The sequence below is a fragment of the Heptranchias perlo genome, chromosome 20, assembly GCF_035084215.1.
Source record: "Heptranchias perlo isolate sHepPer1 chromosome 20, sHepPer1.hap1, whole genome shotgun sequence".
Classification (NCBI taxonomy): domain Eukaryota; kingdom Metazoa; phylum Chordata; class Chondrichthyes; order Hexanchiformes; family Hexanchidae; genus Heptranchias; species Heptranchias perlo.
Window position 1 is genome coordinate 50,425,195 of NC_090344.1, and position 16,170 is coordinate 50,441,364.

The 16,170-nt window shown below is 47.6% G+C and overlaps 1 protein-coding gene across 1 annotated transcript in view; it reads right to left on the reverse strand.

Moving 5' to 3' along the window:
* Positions 1 to 16,170, reverse strand: part of LOC137335856 (inositol polyphosphate-5-phosphatase A-like) — a 70,632-nt gene that overhangs the window by 34,428 nt on the left and 20,034 nt on the right. Inside the window, exons 3-4 of the mRNA XM_068001336.1 lie at positions 10,675 to 10,775; positions 9,732 to 9,819 (exon numbers count right to left, since the gene is read on the reverse strand). Coding sequence (XP_067857437.1) covers positions 9,732 to 9,819; positions 10,675 to 10,775 — 189 coding nt within the window. The remainder of the gene's footprint in view (positions 1 to 9,731; positions 9,820 to 10,674; positions 10,776 to 16,170) is intronic.

Below are 16,170 nucleotides of genomic sequence, written 5' to 3' on the forward strand. Positions count from 1 at the left end.
GGCGCAGGGTCATAAAATACACGGTGTTACCGACAAAGACAGGACTAGGGTCATAAAATACACGGTGTTACCGACACAGACAGGTGCAGGGTCACAAAATACACGGTGTTACCGACACAGACAGGCGCAGGGTCACAAAATACACGGTGTTACCGACACAGACAGGCACAGGGTCATAAAATACACGGTGTTACCGACACAGACAGGTGCAGGGTCACAAAATACACGGTGTTACCGACACAGACAGGCGCAGGGTCACAAAATACACGGTGTTACCGACACAGACAGGCACAGGGTCATAAAATACACGGTGTTACCGACACAGACAGGCGCAGGGTCACAAAATACACGGTGTTACCGACACAGACAGGCGCAGGGTCACAAAATACACGGTGTTACCGACACAGACAGGCACAGGGTCACACAATACACGGTGTTACCGACACAGACAGGCACAGGGTCATAAAATACACGGTGTTACCGACACAGACAGGCGCAGGGTCATAAAATACACGGTGTTACCGACACAGACAGGCGCAGGGTCATAAAATACACGGTGTTACCGACACAGACAGGACTAGCGTCACACAATACACGGTGTTACCGACACAGACAGGCGCAGGGTCATAAAATACACGGTGTTACCGACACAGACAGGACTAGCGTCACACAATACACGGTGTTACCGACACAGACAGGCACAGGGTCACACAATACACGGTGTTACCGACACAGACAGGCACAGGGTCATAAAATACACGGTGTTACCGACACAGACAGGCGCAGGGTCATAAAATACACGGTGTTACCGACACAGACAGGCGCAGGGTCATAAAATACACGGTGTTACCGACACAGACAGGACTAGCGTCACACAATACACGGTGTTACCGACACAGACAGGCGCAGGGTCATAAAATACACGGTGTTACCGACACAGACAGGCGCAGGGTCATAAAATACACGGTGTTACCGACACAGACAGGCACAGGGTCATAAAATACACGGTGTTACCGACACAGACAGGCGCAGGGTCACAAAATACACGGTGTTACCGACACAGACAGGCGCAGGGTCACAAAATACACGGTGTTACCGACACAGACAGGCGCAGGGTCATAAAATACACGGTGTTACCGACACAGACAGGACTAGGGTCACACAATACATGGTGTTACCGACACAGACAGGCGCAGGGTCACAAAATACACGGTGTTACCGACACAGACAGGCGCAGGGTCACAAAATACACGGTGTTACCGACACAGACAGGCACAGGGTCACAAAATACACGGTGTTACCGACACAGACAGGCACAGGGTCATAAAATACACGGTGTTACCGACACAGACAGGCGCAGGGTCACAAAATACACGGTGTTACCGACACAGACAGGCGCAGGGTCATAAAATACACGGTGTTACCGACACCGACAGGCGCAGGGTCATAAAATACACGGTGTTACCGACACAGACAGGCGCAGGATCACACAATACACGGTGTTACCGACACAGACAGGCACAGGGTCACAAAATACACGGTGTTACCGACACAGACAGGCGCAGGGTCACAAAATACACGGTGTTACCGACACAGACAGGCACAGGGTCATAAAATACACGGTGTTACCGACACAGACAGGACTAGGGTAAAAAAATACACGGTGTTACCGACACAGACAGGCACAGGGTCACAAAATACACGGTGTTACCGACACAGACAGGCACAGGGTCACACAATACACGGTGTTACCGACACAGACAGGCGCAGGGTCAAAAAATAAACGGTGTTACCGACACAGACAGGCACAGGGTCACACAATACACGGTGTTACCGACACAGACAGGCACAGGGTCACACAATACACGGTGTTACCGACACAGACAGGCGCAGGGTCATAAAATACATGGTGTTACCGAAACAGACAGGCGCAGGGTCATAAAATACACGGTGTTACCGACACAGACAAGCGCAGGGTCATAAAATACACGGTGTTACCGACACAGACAGGACTAGGGTCATAAAATACACGGTGTTACCGACACAGACAGTCGCAGGGTCACAAAATACACGGTGTTACCGACACAGACAGGCGCAGGGTCATAAAATACACGGTGTTACCGACACAGACAGGACTAGGGTCACAAAATACACGGTGTTACCGACACAGCCAGGCGCAGGGTCATAAAATACACGGTGTTACCGACACAGACAGGCGCAGGGTCACAAAATACACGGTGTTACCGACACAGACAGGACTAGGGTCACAAAATACACGGTGTTACCGACACAGACAGGACTAGGGTCACAACATACACGGTGTTACCGACACAGACAGGCGCAGGGTCAAAAAATACACGGTGTTACCGACACAGACAGGCGCAGGGTCACACAATACACGGTGTTACCGACACAGACAGGCACAGGGTCACACAATACACGGTGTTACCGACACAGACAGGCACAGGGTCATAAAATACACGGTGTTACCGAGACAGACAGGCGCAGGGTCACAAAATACACGGTGTTCCCGACACAGACAGGCGCAGGGTCACAAAATACACGGTGTTACCGACACAGACAGGCGCAGGGTCACACAATACACGGTGTTACCGACACAGACAGGCACAGGGTGACACAATACACGGTGTTACCGACACAGACAGTACTAGGGTCATAAAATACACGGTGTTACCGACACAGACAGGTGCAGGGTCACACAATACACGGTGTTACCGACACAGACAGGCACAGGGTCATAAAATACACGGTGTTACCGACACAGACAGGACTAGGGTCACAAAATACACGGTGTTACCGACACAGACAGGCGCAGGGTCATAAAATACACGGTGTTACCGACACAGACAGGCGCAGGGTCACAAAATACACGGTGTTACCGACACAGACAGGCGCAGGGTCACAAAATACACGGTGTTACCGACACAGACAGGCGCAGGGTCACACAATACACGGTGTTACCGACACAGACAGGCGCAGGGTCACAAAATACACGGTGTTACCGACACAGACAGGACTAGGGTCACACAATACACGGTGTTACCGACACAGACAGGCACAGGGTCATAAAATACACGGTGTTACCGACACAGACAGGCACAGGGTCATAAAATACACGGTGTTACCGACACAGACAGGTGCAGGGTCACAAAATACACGGTGTTACCGACACAGACAGGCGCAGGGTCATAAAATACACGGTGTTACCGACACAGACAGGCACAGGGTCACAAAATACACGGTGTTACCGACACAGACAGGCACAGGGTCACAAAATACACGGTGTTACCGACACAGACAGGACTAGGGTCATAAAATACACGGTGTTACCGACACAGACAGGCGCAGGGTCACAAAATACACGGTGTTACCGACACAGACAGGACTAGGGTCATAAAATACACGGTGTTACCGACACAGACAGGACTAGGGTCACAAAATACACGGTGTTACCGACACAGACAGGCACAGGGTCATAAAATACACGGTGTTACCGACACAGACAGGCGCAGGGTCACAAAATACACGGTGTTACCGACACAGACAGGACAAGTGTCACACAATACACGGTGTTACCGACACAGACAGGCACAGGGTCATAAAATACACGGTGTTACCGACACAGACAGGCGCAGGGTCACAAAATACACGGTGTTACCGACACAGACAGGACAAGGGTCTCACAATACACGGTGTTACCGACACAGACAGGACTAGGGTCACACAATACACGGTGTTACCGACACAGACAGGCACAGGGTCATAAAATACACGGTGTTACCGACACAGACAGGCACAGGATCACAAAATACACGGTGTTACCGACACAGACAGGCGCAGGGTCACAAAATACACGGTGTTACCAACACAGACAGGCGCAGGGTCATAAAATACACGGTGTTACCGACACAGACAGGCGCAGGGTCACAAAATACACGGTGTTACCGACACAGACAGGCGCAGGGTCACACAATACACGGTGTTACCGACACAGACAGGACTAGGGTCACAAAATACACGGTGTTACCGACACAGACAGGCACAGGGTCACAAAATACACGGTGTTACCGACACAGACAGGCGCAGGGTCATAAAATACACGGTGTTACCGACACAGACAGGTGCAGGGTCACAAAATACACGGTGTTACCGACACAGACAGGACTAGCGTCACACAATACACGGTGTTACCGACACAGACAGGCGCAGGGTCACAAAATACACAGTGTTACCGACACAGACAGGACTAGGGTCACAAAATACACGGTGTTACCGACACAGACAGGCGCAGGGTCACACAATACACGGTGTTACCGACACAGACAGGCACAGGGTCATAAAATACACGGTGTTACCGACACAGACAGGCGCAGGGTCACAAAATACACAGTGTTACCGACACAGACAGGACTAGGGTCACAAAATACACGGTGTTACCGACACAGACAGGCGCAGGGTCACACAATACACGGTGTTACCGACACAGACAGGCACAGGGTCACAAAATACACGGTGTTACCGACACAGACAGGCACAGGGTCACAAAATACACAGTGTTACCGACACAGACAGGACTAGGGTCACAAAATACACGGTGTTACCGACACAGACAGGCGCAGGGTCACAAAATACACGGTGTTACCGACACAGACAGGACTAGGGTCACAAAATACACGGTGTTACCGACACAGACAGGCGCAGGGTCACAAAATACACAGTGTTACCGACACAGACAGGACTAGGGTCACAAAATACACGGTGTTACCGACACAGACAGGCGCAGGGTCACAAAATACACGGTGTTACCGACACAGACAGGCACAGGGTCACACAATACACGGTGTTACCGACACGGACAGGCGCAGGGTCACAAAATACACGGTGTTACCGACACAGACAGGCGCAGGGTCACAAAATACACGGTGTTACCGACACAGACTGGCGCAGGGTCACAAAATACACGGTGTCACCGACACAGACAGGCGCAGGGTCACAAAATACACGGTGTTACTGACACAGACAGGCGCAGGGTCACAAAATACACGGTGTTACCGACACAGACAGGCGCAGGGTCACAAAATACACGGTGTTACCGACACAGACAGGACTAGGGTCACAAAATACACGGTGTTACCGACACAGACAGGCGCAGGGTCACACAATACACGGTGTTACCGACACAGACAGGACTAGGGTCATAAAATACACGGTGTTACCGACACAGACAGGACTAGGGTCACAAAATACACGGTGTTACCGACACAGACAGGCGCAGGGTCATAAAATACACGGTGTTACCGACACAGACAGGCGCAGGGTCACAAAATACACGGTGTTACCGACACAGACAGGCGCAGGGTCACAATGCTGAGACTGGAGATTGCTATCCTCGTGCGTGAGATTCTGGCTGAAGGTGGGAGTGTAAGCGGGCCTGACAAAATGACTTCAATATCTTCCTGCTGATCAGGGCAACTCGTGGACTACAACAAACTGCAGTCTGTCACCAGCGTATCAAACTCTCCGCAACGAGGGCATACTCTGCAGTGACAGCAGTTGACTACTGACCGAGGGCTCCAGATTGGCAGTTAGGACCTGTCGCATTTAGTTCAAATCAAGCCCGGCCAGGGTCAAAGGTTTCACCCGTTCCAACGCCAACTGCGAAACAGTCTTCAAACCAGCTGATGGCGAGCAAAATCTATACATCCCTCTTAAACTGAAGAAAGCCAGCTCATCAGTCCGTCAAGGCCCAAAGTGTTGGGCATCACTGAGGTTGTAAAGAGAAGGACAGAAGGTGAGAGTTGTGATTAGGTGAGTCCATGCTTGGCTTTTAAAAGCCAGAAGATTGAAGATGGAGAGAGGGAAGGAATTCCAGTGTTTCTGGTTGAGGTAATGAATGAGTCAGAAGAGTAGACGATGCAATGAAACTTGATTTCGGACTCCTATTTGACCCGAGATCAGCTTCTGACCTCCATCACCAAGACTGCCTACCTCCACCTCCCTAACATCGCCCGTCTCCGCCCCTGCCTCAGCCCATCTGCTGCTGAAACCCTCATCCATGCCTCTGTTACCTCCAGACTCCACCATTTCAATGCTCTCCTGGCCGACCTCCCATCTTCCACCCTCTGTAAACTCCAGCTCATCTGAAAGTCCTGCTGCCCGTATCCTAACTCATTACCAAGTCCCACTCAACCATCACCCCTGTGCTCCCTGACCGACATTGGTTCCCGGTCCGGGGACGCCTCGATTTTAAAATTCTCATCCTCATGTTCAAATCCCTCCAGCGCCTCGCCCCTCCCTATCTCTGTAACCTCCTCCAGCCCGACAACCCTCCGAGATCTCTGTGTCCCTCCAATTCTGGCCTCTCGCACATCCCCGATTTTAAATCACTTCACCATTGGCGGCCATGCCTTCAGCTGCCTGAACCTCTCCGCCTCTCTCTCCTCCTTTAAGACGCTGCTTAAAACCTAACTCTTTAACAAAGCTTTTGATCACCTGTCCGAATGTCTTAGGGGGCTCGGTGTCAAAATTTTATTTGCTAACTCTCCTGTGAAGCGCCTTGGGATGTTTTACTATGTTAAAGGCACTGTATAAATGCAAGTTGTTGATTTCAATAACATGGGCAGGCAGGGAAGAGAACGAGAACACAGGATGTTCAGTGTGGAGCTACACAGATCTGCTCAGACTGCCCGCGGCTGAGAAGCGTGCGGACATTGGAATGAGATTGGCCTTGACTCCGATTGTCTCTGTGTTTGACCACCCGTGAGCAATGGCCTGGAGCATGTGGACACCAGCCCCTCTCCAATCAGCAATTATTCACGTGTCAGCGGGGACAGTGGGTATGAACAGATTATTTTACAGTGGGGGACATGACAGCAGAGCCAAGCCTGTCAATCCCCCGACATTCACACACTTCCCAGCAGGAGGCACTGGAACAGCAATCAGGAGTGCAAATCTTGGCTGATATTTCCACCTCACTCAACCCGTGAGTTGTGACCAATTCTAACACCTCGACCTGGGGTCCAGGTGACAGCAACTAACGCAGGACAGGCTGGTGATTCATCCCAGAACCATCCTGGCCTGAGTGGCTCAGTCCTACACTGGGCAGTACATTTCCATCCCAAGAGTCACCCTGTGAATTGTAACCCACAGCCAGTGGATGTGAGTTTGATTCTCTCAGGTCTCCTGTGTTTATCCAATTGTTTACTCTTGACAATCATTAATGTTCTGTAAAATTTTTCAGTCACAGTCTGGGCAGACTGATCCAAAACCTTCCATTTTCTTTATAACAAATCGTCCCCGACATTAATCAAACACTCAAAGCGTGCACAGTTTTAATAAAAATCTATTGACTTACAAGTGATTATATATCAAAATGCCATTTCTACGGGGGGTCAGTGAGTGAGAGGAACAAAGATTAACTGGCAGCAGCCCCGAAACTAATGGGGAATCAATCAAAAGCACACATGGGCCCCAAAATTAAAGAAATATTCTGACACGCTCTCCCATTTTTAAATCGGTACCAGCTGTCTGACACATCTGGAGCTGTCCTCCGATTTTATTTATCGTTTGCAAATGAAGGGATCAATAATTTTAATCTAGGTTCAATTTATTAACTTTGGTTTCAGCAGCAGCTCATTGAGTTGTGAGTGGGATTAGAACAAGTGGGTTGGGATCGTTTGATCCTCGTCATGTACAGGCCAAGGGAGCAGATCGTGCTGGGGAACGCAGGCCTGCCATCTTCTGAGCTGGAGATCCCCCATCCTGAACCTGCTGCTCCCATGTTGCTGTTTGTTAAAGGTGCTATATAAATGCAAGATGTTTCTGTGCATAAAACATGAATTGCTTCCTTCTATCCTCCTGAGTCTAAAGATTCCCCAATGGGCAGTGGCCTTCAGAAATACGGTTCAGTGAGGACTGCTCTCTCTCCGTTTAGTCGCCCACAGCCAGTGCACAAGGTCCTTGGGACAGTGTAGTCTCAGGAGGGTTCCAGATTTTACAGGGCATGAGAAAGTGGCCCTCCCCCCATTCCCACAACCAGGAGAGACGCCAGGACACTCCCGTCATTGGGAATGGGGCCCAGGGGTCTCCGGAACAAGCACAAGTTGCAATGTGCGGAAGACATCAGGCAGAAGGGCAAGTCGGACCAGGGAGAGAATTACAAATTGTACAGCTTGACTTTCTGTGGCAGCCTGTGGCCATCTAGTGGGTGATAATTGCAAAGTCAGCTTTTTGGAAGCTAAAAAAGGAAGTTACATCCTGTATTTAGTGCCTTTAACATCTCATGAAAACTCAATGATCGAACACTCACCAAATTTACTCACACTGTTGGTGTCTGGCTTTCGATTATCAAAATGACTGGGTGCTCACTCTCAAAAACTGGACTGTAGTGTTCTTACCCAATCAGGCGGGCCCCTGCCCCCTGCCCCCTGCCTCAGTCACTCTCACCTGACAGTCAGCAGGTTGTGACTTTAAGGCCCACCAAGTCAACTGACCCCCGATTTACACTCCCCTTTGTGTGAAGAAGAAGCTTCCTGACATCGCCCCTGAACGGCCGGGCTCTAATTTTAAGGTTATTCCCCCTTGTTCTGGACTCCCCCCACCAGAGGAAATAGTTTCTCTCCATCCACCCCATCAAATCCTTTCATCATCTTAAAAACCTCGATTAGATCATCCCTTAATCTTTGATACGCGAGGGAATACAAGCCTGGTCTATGCAACATAGACAACAAGCCTGGTCTATGCAACAAAGACAACAAGCCTGGTCTATGCAACATAGACAACAAGCCTGGTCTATGCAACATAGACAACAAGCCTGGTCTAAGCAACATAGACAACAAGCCTGGTCTATGCAACATAGACAACAAGCCTGGTCTATGCAACATAGACAACAAGCCTGGTCTAAGCAACATAGACAACAAGCCTGGTCTATGCAACATAGACAACAAGCCTGGTCTATGCAACATAGACAACAAGCCTGGTCTAAGCAACATAGACAACAAGCCTGGTCTATGCAACATAGACAACAAGCCTGGTCTATGCAACATAGACAACAAGCCTGGTCTAAGCAACATAGACAACAAGCCTGGTCTATGCAACAAAGACTACAAGCCTGGTCTATGCAACAAAGACTACAAGCCCGGTCTATGCAACATAGACAACAAGTCTGGTCTATGCAACAAAGACTACAAGCCTGGTCTATGCAACATAGACTACAAGCCTGGTCTATGCAACATAGACAACAAGTCTGGTCTATGCAACAAAGACTACAAGCCTGGTCTATGCAACATAGACTACAAGCCTGGTCTACGCAACATAGACAACAAGCCTGGTCTACGCAACATAGACAACAAGCCTGGTCTACGCAACATAGACTACAAGTCTGGTCTATGCAACATAGACTACAAGCCTGGTCTATGCAACATAGACTAGGCTTGTCTTCCCTTGAGTATAGAAGATTAAGGGGTGATCTAATCGAGGTGTTTTAAACCTTTTAGCCCCAGTATCATTCAGGTGTCTCTGTGCTGCACCCCCTCCAAGGCCAATAAATCCTCGTCCTTCATCTTTTGCTGTTAGTGGTGGTGTAAAATGGCTGCACACTTGTTTACATAATATCGCTCACTGTCACACACGGAGAATGTGTCTGCGAGACGTGATAAGTTGCTTTCTAAATGCTCGACATTCCTTCATTAACAGCACAGCGGGGCACTTACTGTGAAATGGTCCTGAGCGGTAAAATCCTTGTCGAGGTAGACACGAGCTCGGTCGTACTCTCTCATCTCTTTACTGGAAAGAATGTCGCTGTAGGAAAACAAAATGAGGTTCAGATTGGAATAACAGCACATGGTGCAGGAGGGAAGACTCTGTCCCTCACACCCCAGCTTCCAGCCAGCCTCACCACAGAGAGGCACAGCAAAGGCGGCCTGGCCCTTTGGGAAATCAGGCAATATGGTACCACAGTGCTGGATTATCGCCTCACTCCTTTTCAGTGAGAATCCCGAAGAATCCCGCAGCCTTGGACAAATTGAAATATGCTGACCACCAAAAGAAAATCAGCTACGAATTTATTTCAATCGGTTTAACGCTGCAGTACCTCCAAGAGCCTGTTGGGAGTGCTGGTGACCTCGTAGACGTCATTGTGATCAACATGGTGAGAAAGAGCTTGCATTTATAGAGCATCTTTCACAACCTCGGGACGTCCCAAAGGGCTTTACAGTCAATACAGTACTTTTTAAAGTACTTAAATTAGGAAACGCAGCAGCCAACTTGTGCTCAGCAAGATCCCACAAACAGCAATGTGATAAATTACCAGATAATTTGTTTTAGTGATATTGGTCGAGGGATAAATATTGGCCAGGACACCGGGGAGAACTCCCCTGCTCTTCGAAATAGTGGCCATGGGATCTTTTTGCATCCACCTGAGAGGGCAGACGGGGCCTCGGTTTAACGTCTCATCCGAAAGACGGCACCTCCGACAGTGCAGCACTCCCTCAGTACTGCACTGGGAGTGTCGGCCGAGATTTTGCGCTCCCTGTTGAAGTGAATGTTGAAGATCCCAGGGCACCAATTGCTGACTGAAATCTAACGTTCCACATTTATTCATCCACCACCAGAGTTCCTGTAACACCCACAGAGAGAATTACTTTTGCCACTCACTCTACAAATGTGTCCACGTGCACCATGCCAGAACTGTAGTCCTTCCCTCCGATCTCCTGGCAATGAACAGCGATGAAATGAGGCTTGAATTTACTCACCGCCTGTGGAAACAGAGGGGCAACACAGCACTTGCTTAAGTTGAACTTTACAGTTCCACCTGCCTCCATTTTCTCCCCTCTTCTCCTGAAGGGACAGAGTTATCCTGGGGGAAGGATTTATGTGTTTTTTGCAAATAGTTGAAGGCACACATTTGATGCTGGCAGAAATGACTCACCAATTTTGTCCCTTCAATATCTGAATTGTCCCTTCAGGCTTTCATGCATAGAATCTTTCAGCATAGGGGGAGGCCATTCAGCCCATCGTGCCTGTGTCAGCTCTTTGAAAGAGCTATCCAATTAGACCCACTCCCCTGCTCTTTCCCCGTAGCCCTGCAAATTTTTTCCTTTTCAAGTATTTATCCAATTCCCTTTTGAAGGTTATTATTGAATCTGCTTCCACCGCCCTTTCAGGCAGCGCATTCCAGATCATAACAACTCGCTGCGTAAAAAAAATTCTCATCTCCCCTCTGGTTCTCCTGCCAATTATCTTAAATCTGTGTCCTCTGGTCACCGACCCTCCTGCCAGTGGAAACAGTTTCTCCTTATTTACTCTATCATTTGTTGTAATTTTTTTTAATTTGTCTAATCCCAGTGAAGGAATGTTCCGTGTACTGACTGCTCCTGGCAGACAGCCCGGGGGGACAACAGGTCTTCACATATAAGGGCTGTTCTCCGGTCGTCAGCTTCTTGGGAGCCGTGTCAGGTTGTTATTTTGGAAGTGGTTGGACAACTTTTGCGTGTTTTCGGGCACCAGCCAGGTTCAAACAAAGGCCGGGAGATGAGGTAACTCAGAAACAGTTGTTAGGTGACACTGGGTAAATGTTTGTAGGGAGAGGGGAAGACTGAGGGAGGGGAGGTGTTCGACAGGTTTGAGATCCTGGGAAAGTATGAATTGGAATGGGAGACAGTGCAGAGTGAGGATACATGTCGGAGGAAGGGCACGTACAACAACAACTTGCATTTATATAGCGCCTTTAACATAGTAAAACGTCCCAAGGCGCTTCATCAGACAAAATTTACCACCGAGCCACATGAGTAGATATTAGGACAGGTGACCAAAAGCTCGGTCAAAGAGGTAGGTTTTAAGGAGCGTCTTAAAGGAGGAGAGAGAGGCGGAGAGGTTTAGGGAGGGAATTCCAGAGCTCAGGGCCCAAGGCAGCTGAAGGCACGGCCGCCAATGGTGGAGCGATTAAAATCGGGAATGCACAAGGGGCAAGAGTTGGAGGAGCGCAGAGATCTCGGAGGGTTGTAGGGCTGGAGGAGGTTACAGAGATAGGGAGGGGCGAGGCCATGGAGGGATTTGAAAACAAGGATGAGAATTTTAAAATCGAGGCGTTGCCGGCTTTTGTAGCTTAGAAGGAACAAGGCGGAAAAGTTTGAGGGACAATGACTACAGTAGTAACAATAATAATATAAAGAAAGACAGAGAGACATTGGCAGCTGGAGCTGAGGGAAAGATTAGCGTTCCATGTGCAGCTGTTTGTTGTATCCTGGAGCGAGAGAGGTGTTCGAGGATTAGCAGAAGGACAATGAGGCAACTCGATGAAATCCACTTCCCTTTTAACTGAAGTGGCATTGTACAGCTGGAGCCTACTGGGACGTTGCTGTTAAGACAGCACTGCTGTGATTCACAGGGCAGGGTGTGTTCTGCATCTGGGGAATATCATTACCGGCAAATGAAGAAATTTGGACAGAAAGTAGAACAATGGCTGGAATTTGTTTGGACTTTTGGAGATGTCTGACCTGCTCCAACCAGTTTCACTGCTTTGCTGAGCGTCCTAAAGATAGAACAAGCTAAAGAATGACAACAACTGAACCGTGAAGATCGGTCACAGCTTGAAGAGCATCAACATTTGGCAAAGAAACAAATTCCACCCACAACTAGAAATTCTAGGTGTGCCATTTAGACTGCAGTTATACTGTACAGTGCAGTGCATACTGCAGTTATACTGTACAGTGTAGCGTATACTGCAGTTATGCTGTATAGTGCAGTGTATACTGCAGTTATACTGTGTAGTGCAGCGTACACTGCAGTTGTACTGTATGGTGCAGCGTATACTGCAGTTATGCTGTATAGTGCAGCGTATACTGCAGTTATGCTGCACAGTGCAGGGTATACTGCAGTTATGCTGTATAGTGCAGTGTATGCTGCAGTTATACTGTACAGTGCAGCGTATACTGCAGTTATGCTGTATAGTGCAGCGTATACTGCAGTTATGCTGTACAGTGCAGCGTATACTGCAGTTATGCTGTATAGTGCAGTGTATACTGCAGTTATACTGTGTAGTGCAGCGTACACTGCAGTTGTACTGTATAGTGCAGTGTATGCTGCAGTTATACTGTACAGTGCAGCGTATACTGCAGTTATGCTGTATAGTGCAGTGTATGCTGCAGTTATACTGTATAGTGCAGCGTATACTGCAGTTATACTGTATAGTGCAGCGTATACTGCAGTTATGCTGTATAGTGCAGTGTATGCTGCAGTTATACTGTATAGTGCAGCGTACACTGCAGTTATACTGTATAGTGCAGTGTATACTGCAGTTATACTGTATAGTGCAGCGTATACTGCAGTTATACTGTATAGTGCAGCGTATACTGCAGTTATGCTGTATAGTGCAGCGTATACTGCAGTTATGCTGTATAGTGCAGTGTATGCTGCAGTTATACTGTATAGTGCAGCGTATACTGCAGTTATGCTGTATAGTGCAGTGTACGCTGCAGTTATACTGTATAGTGCAGCGTACACTGCAGTTATACTGTATAGTGCAGTGTATACTGCAGTTATACTGTATAGTGCAGCGTATACTGCAGTTATACTGTATAGTGCAGCGTATACTGCAGTTATGCTGTATAGTGCAGCGTATACTGCAGTTATGCTGTATAGTGCAGCGTATACTGCAGTTATGCTGTATAGTGCAGTGTATGCTGCAGTTATACTGTATAGTGCAGCGTATACTGCAGTTATGCTGTATAGTGCAGTGTACGCTGCAGTTATACTGTATAGTGCAGCGTACACTGCAGTTATACTGTATAGTGCAGTGTATACTGCAGTTATACTGTATAGTGCAGCGTATACTGCAGTTATACTGTATAGTGCAGCGTATACTGCAGTTATGCTGTATAGTGCAGTGTATACTGCAGTTATGCTGTATAGTGCAGCGTATACTGCAGTTATGCTGTATAGTGCAGCGTATACTGCAGTTATGCTGTACAGTGCAGGGTATACTGCAGCTATACTGTATAGTGCAGCGTATACTGCAGTTATACTGTATAGTGCAGCGTATACTGCAGTTATGCTGTTTCGTGCAGTGTATACTGCAGTTATACTGTACAGTGCAGCGTATACTGCAGTTATACTGTACAGTGCAGCGTATACTGCAGTTATACTGTATAGTGCAGTGTATGCTGCAGTTATACTGTATAGTGCAGTGTATGCTGCAGTTATACTGTACAGTGCAGTGTATGCTGCAGTTATGCTGTATAGTGCAGTGTATACTGCAGTTATGCTGTATAGTGCAATGTATACTGCAGTTATGCTGTATAGTGCAGTGTATACTGCAGTTATGCTGTACAGTGCAGCGTATACTGCAGTTATGCTGTATAGTGCAGTGTATACTGCAGTTATACTGTGTAGTGCAGCGTACACTGCAGTTGTACTGTATAGTGCAGTGTATGCTGCAGTTATACTGTACAGTGCAGCGTATACTGCAGTTATGCTGTATAGTGCAGTGTATGCTGCAGTTATACTGTATAGTGCAGCGTATACTGCAGTTATACTGTATAGTGCAGCGTATACTGCAGTTATGCTGTATAGTGCAGTGTATGCTGCAGTTATACTGTATAGTGCAGCGTACACTGCAGTTATACTGTATAGTGCAGTGTATACTGCAGTTATACTGTATAGTGCAGCGTATACTGCAGTTATACTGTATAGTGCAGCGTATACTGCAGTTATGCTGTATAGTGCAGCGTATACTGCAGTTATGCTGTATAGTGCAGTGTATGCTGCAGTTATACTGTATAGTGCAGCGTATACTGCAGTTATGCTGTATAGTGCAGTGTATGCTGCAGTTATACTGTATAGTGCAGCGTACACTGCAGTTATACTGTATAGTGCAGTGTATACTGCAGTTATACTGTATAGTGCAGCGTATACTGCAGTTATACTGTATAGTGCAGCGTATACTGCAGTTATGCTGTATAGTGCAGCGTATACTGCAGTTATGCTGTACAGTGCAGGGTATACTGCAGCTATACTGAATAGTGCAGCGTATACTGCAGTTATGCTGTACAGTGCAGGGTATACTGCAGCTATACTGTATAGTGCAGCGTATACTGCAGTTATGCTGTATAGTGCAGCGTATACTGCAGTTATGCTGTACAGTGCAGGGTATACTGCAGCTATACTGTATAGTGCAGCGTATACTGCAGTTATACTGTATAGTGCAGCGTATACTGCAGTTATGCTGTTTTGTGCAGTGTATACTGCAGTTATACTGTACAGTGCAGCGTATACTGCAGTTATACTGTACAGTGCAGCGTATACTGCAGTTATACTGTATAGTGCAGTGTATGCTGCAGTTATACTGTATAGTGCAGTGTATGCTGCAGTTATACTGTACAGTGCAGTGTATGCTGCAGTTATGCTGTATAGTGCAGTGTATACTGCAGTTATGCTGTATAGTGCAATGTATACTGCAGTTATGCTGTATAGTGCAGTGTATACTGCAGTTATGCTGTATAGTGCAGTGTATACTGCAGTTATACTGTACAGTGCAGTGTATGCTGCAGTTATGCTGTATAGTGCAGTGTATACTGCAGTTATGCTGTATAGTGCAGTGTATGCTGCAGTTATACTGTATAGTGCAGCGTATACTGCAGTTATACTGTATAGTGCAGTGTATACTGCAGTTATGCTGTATAGTGCAGTGTATACTGCAGTTATACTGTACAGTGCAGTGTATACTGCAGTTATGCTGTATAGTGCAGTGTATGCTGCAGTTATACTGTATAGTGCAGTGTATACTGCAGTTATACTGTATAGTGCAGCGTATACTAAAGTAATGCTGTGTAGTGCAGTGTATACTGCAGTTATGCTGTGTAGTGCAGTGTATACTGCAGTTATGCTGTACAGTGCAGTTATGCTGTACAGTGCAGTTATACTGTATAGTGCAGTGTATACTGCAGTTATACTGTACAGTGCAGTGTATACTGCAGTTATACTGTACAGTACAGTGTATACTGCAGTTATGCTGTATAGTGCAGTGTATGCTGCAGTTATACTGTATAGTGCAGTGTATACTGCAGTTATGCTGTATAGTGCAGTGTATACTGCAGTTATACTGTATAGTGCAGTGTATACTGCAGTTATACTGTATAGTGCAGTGTATACTGC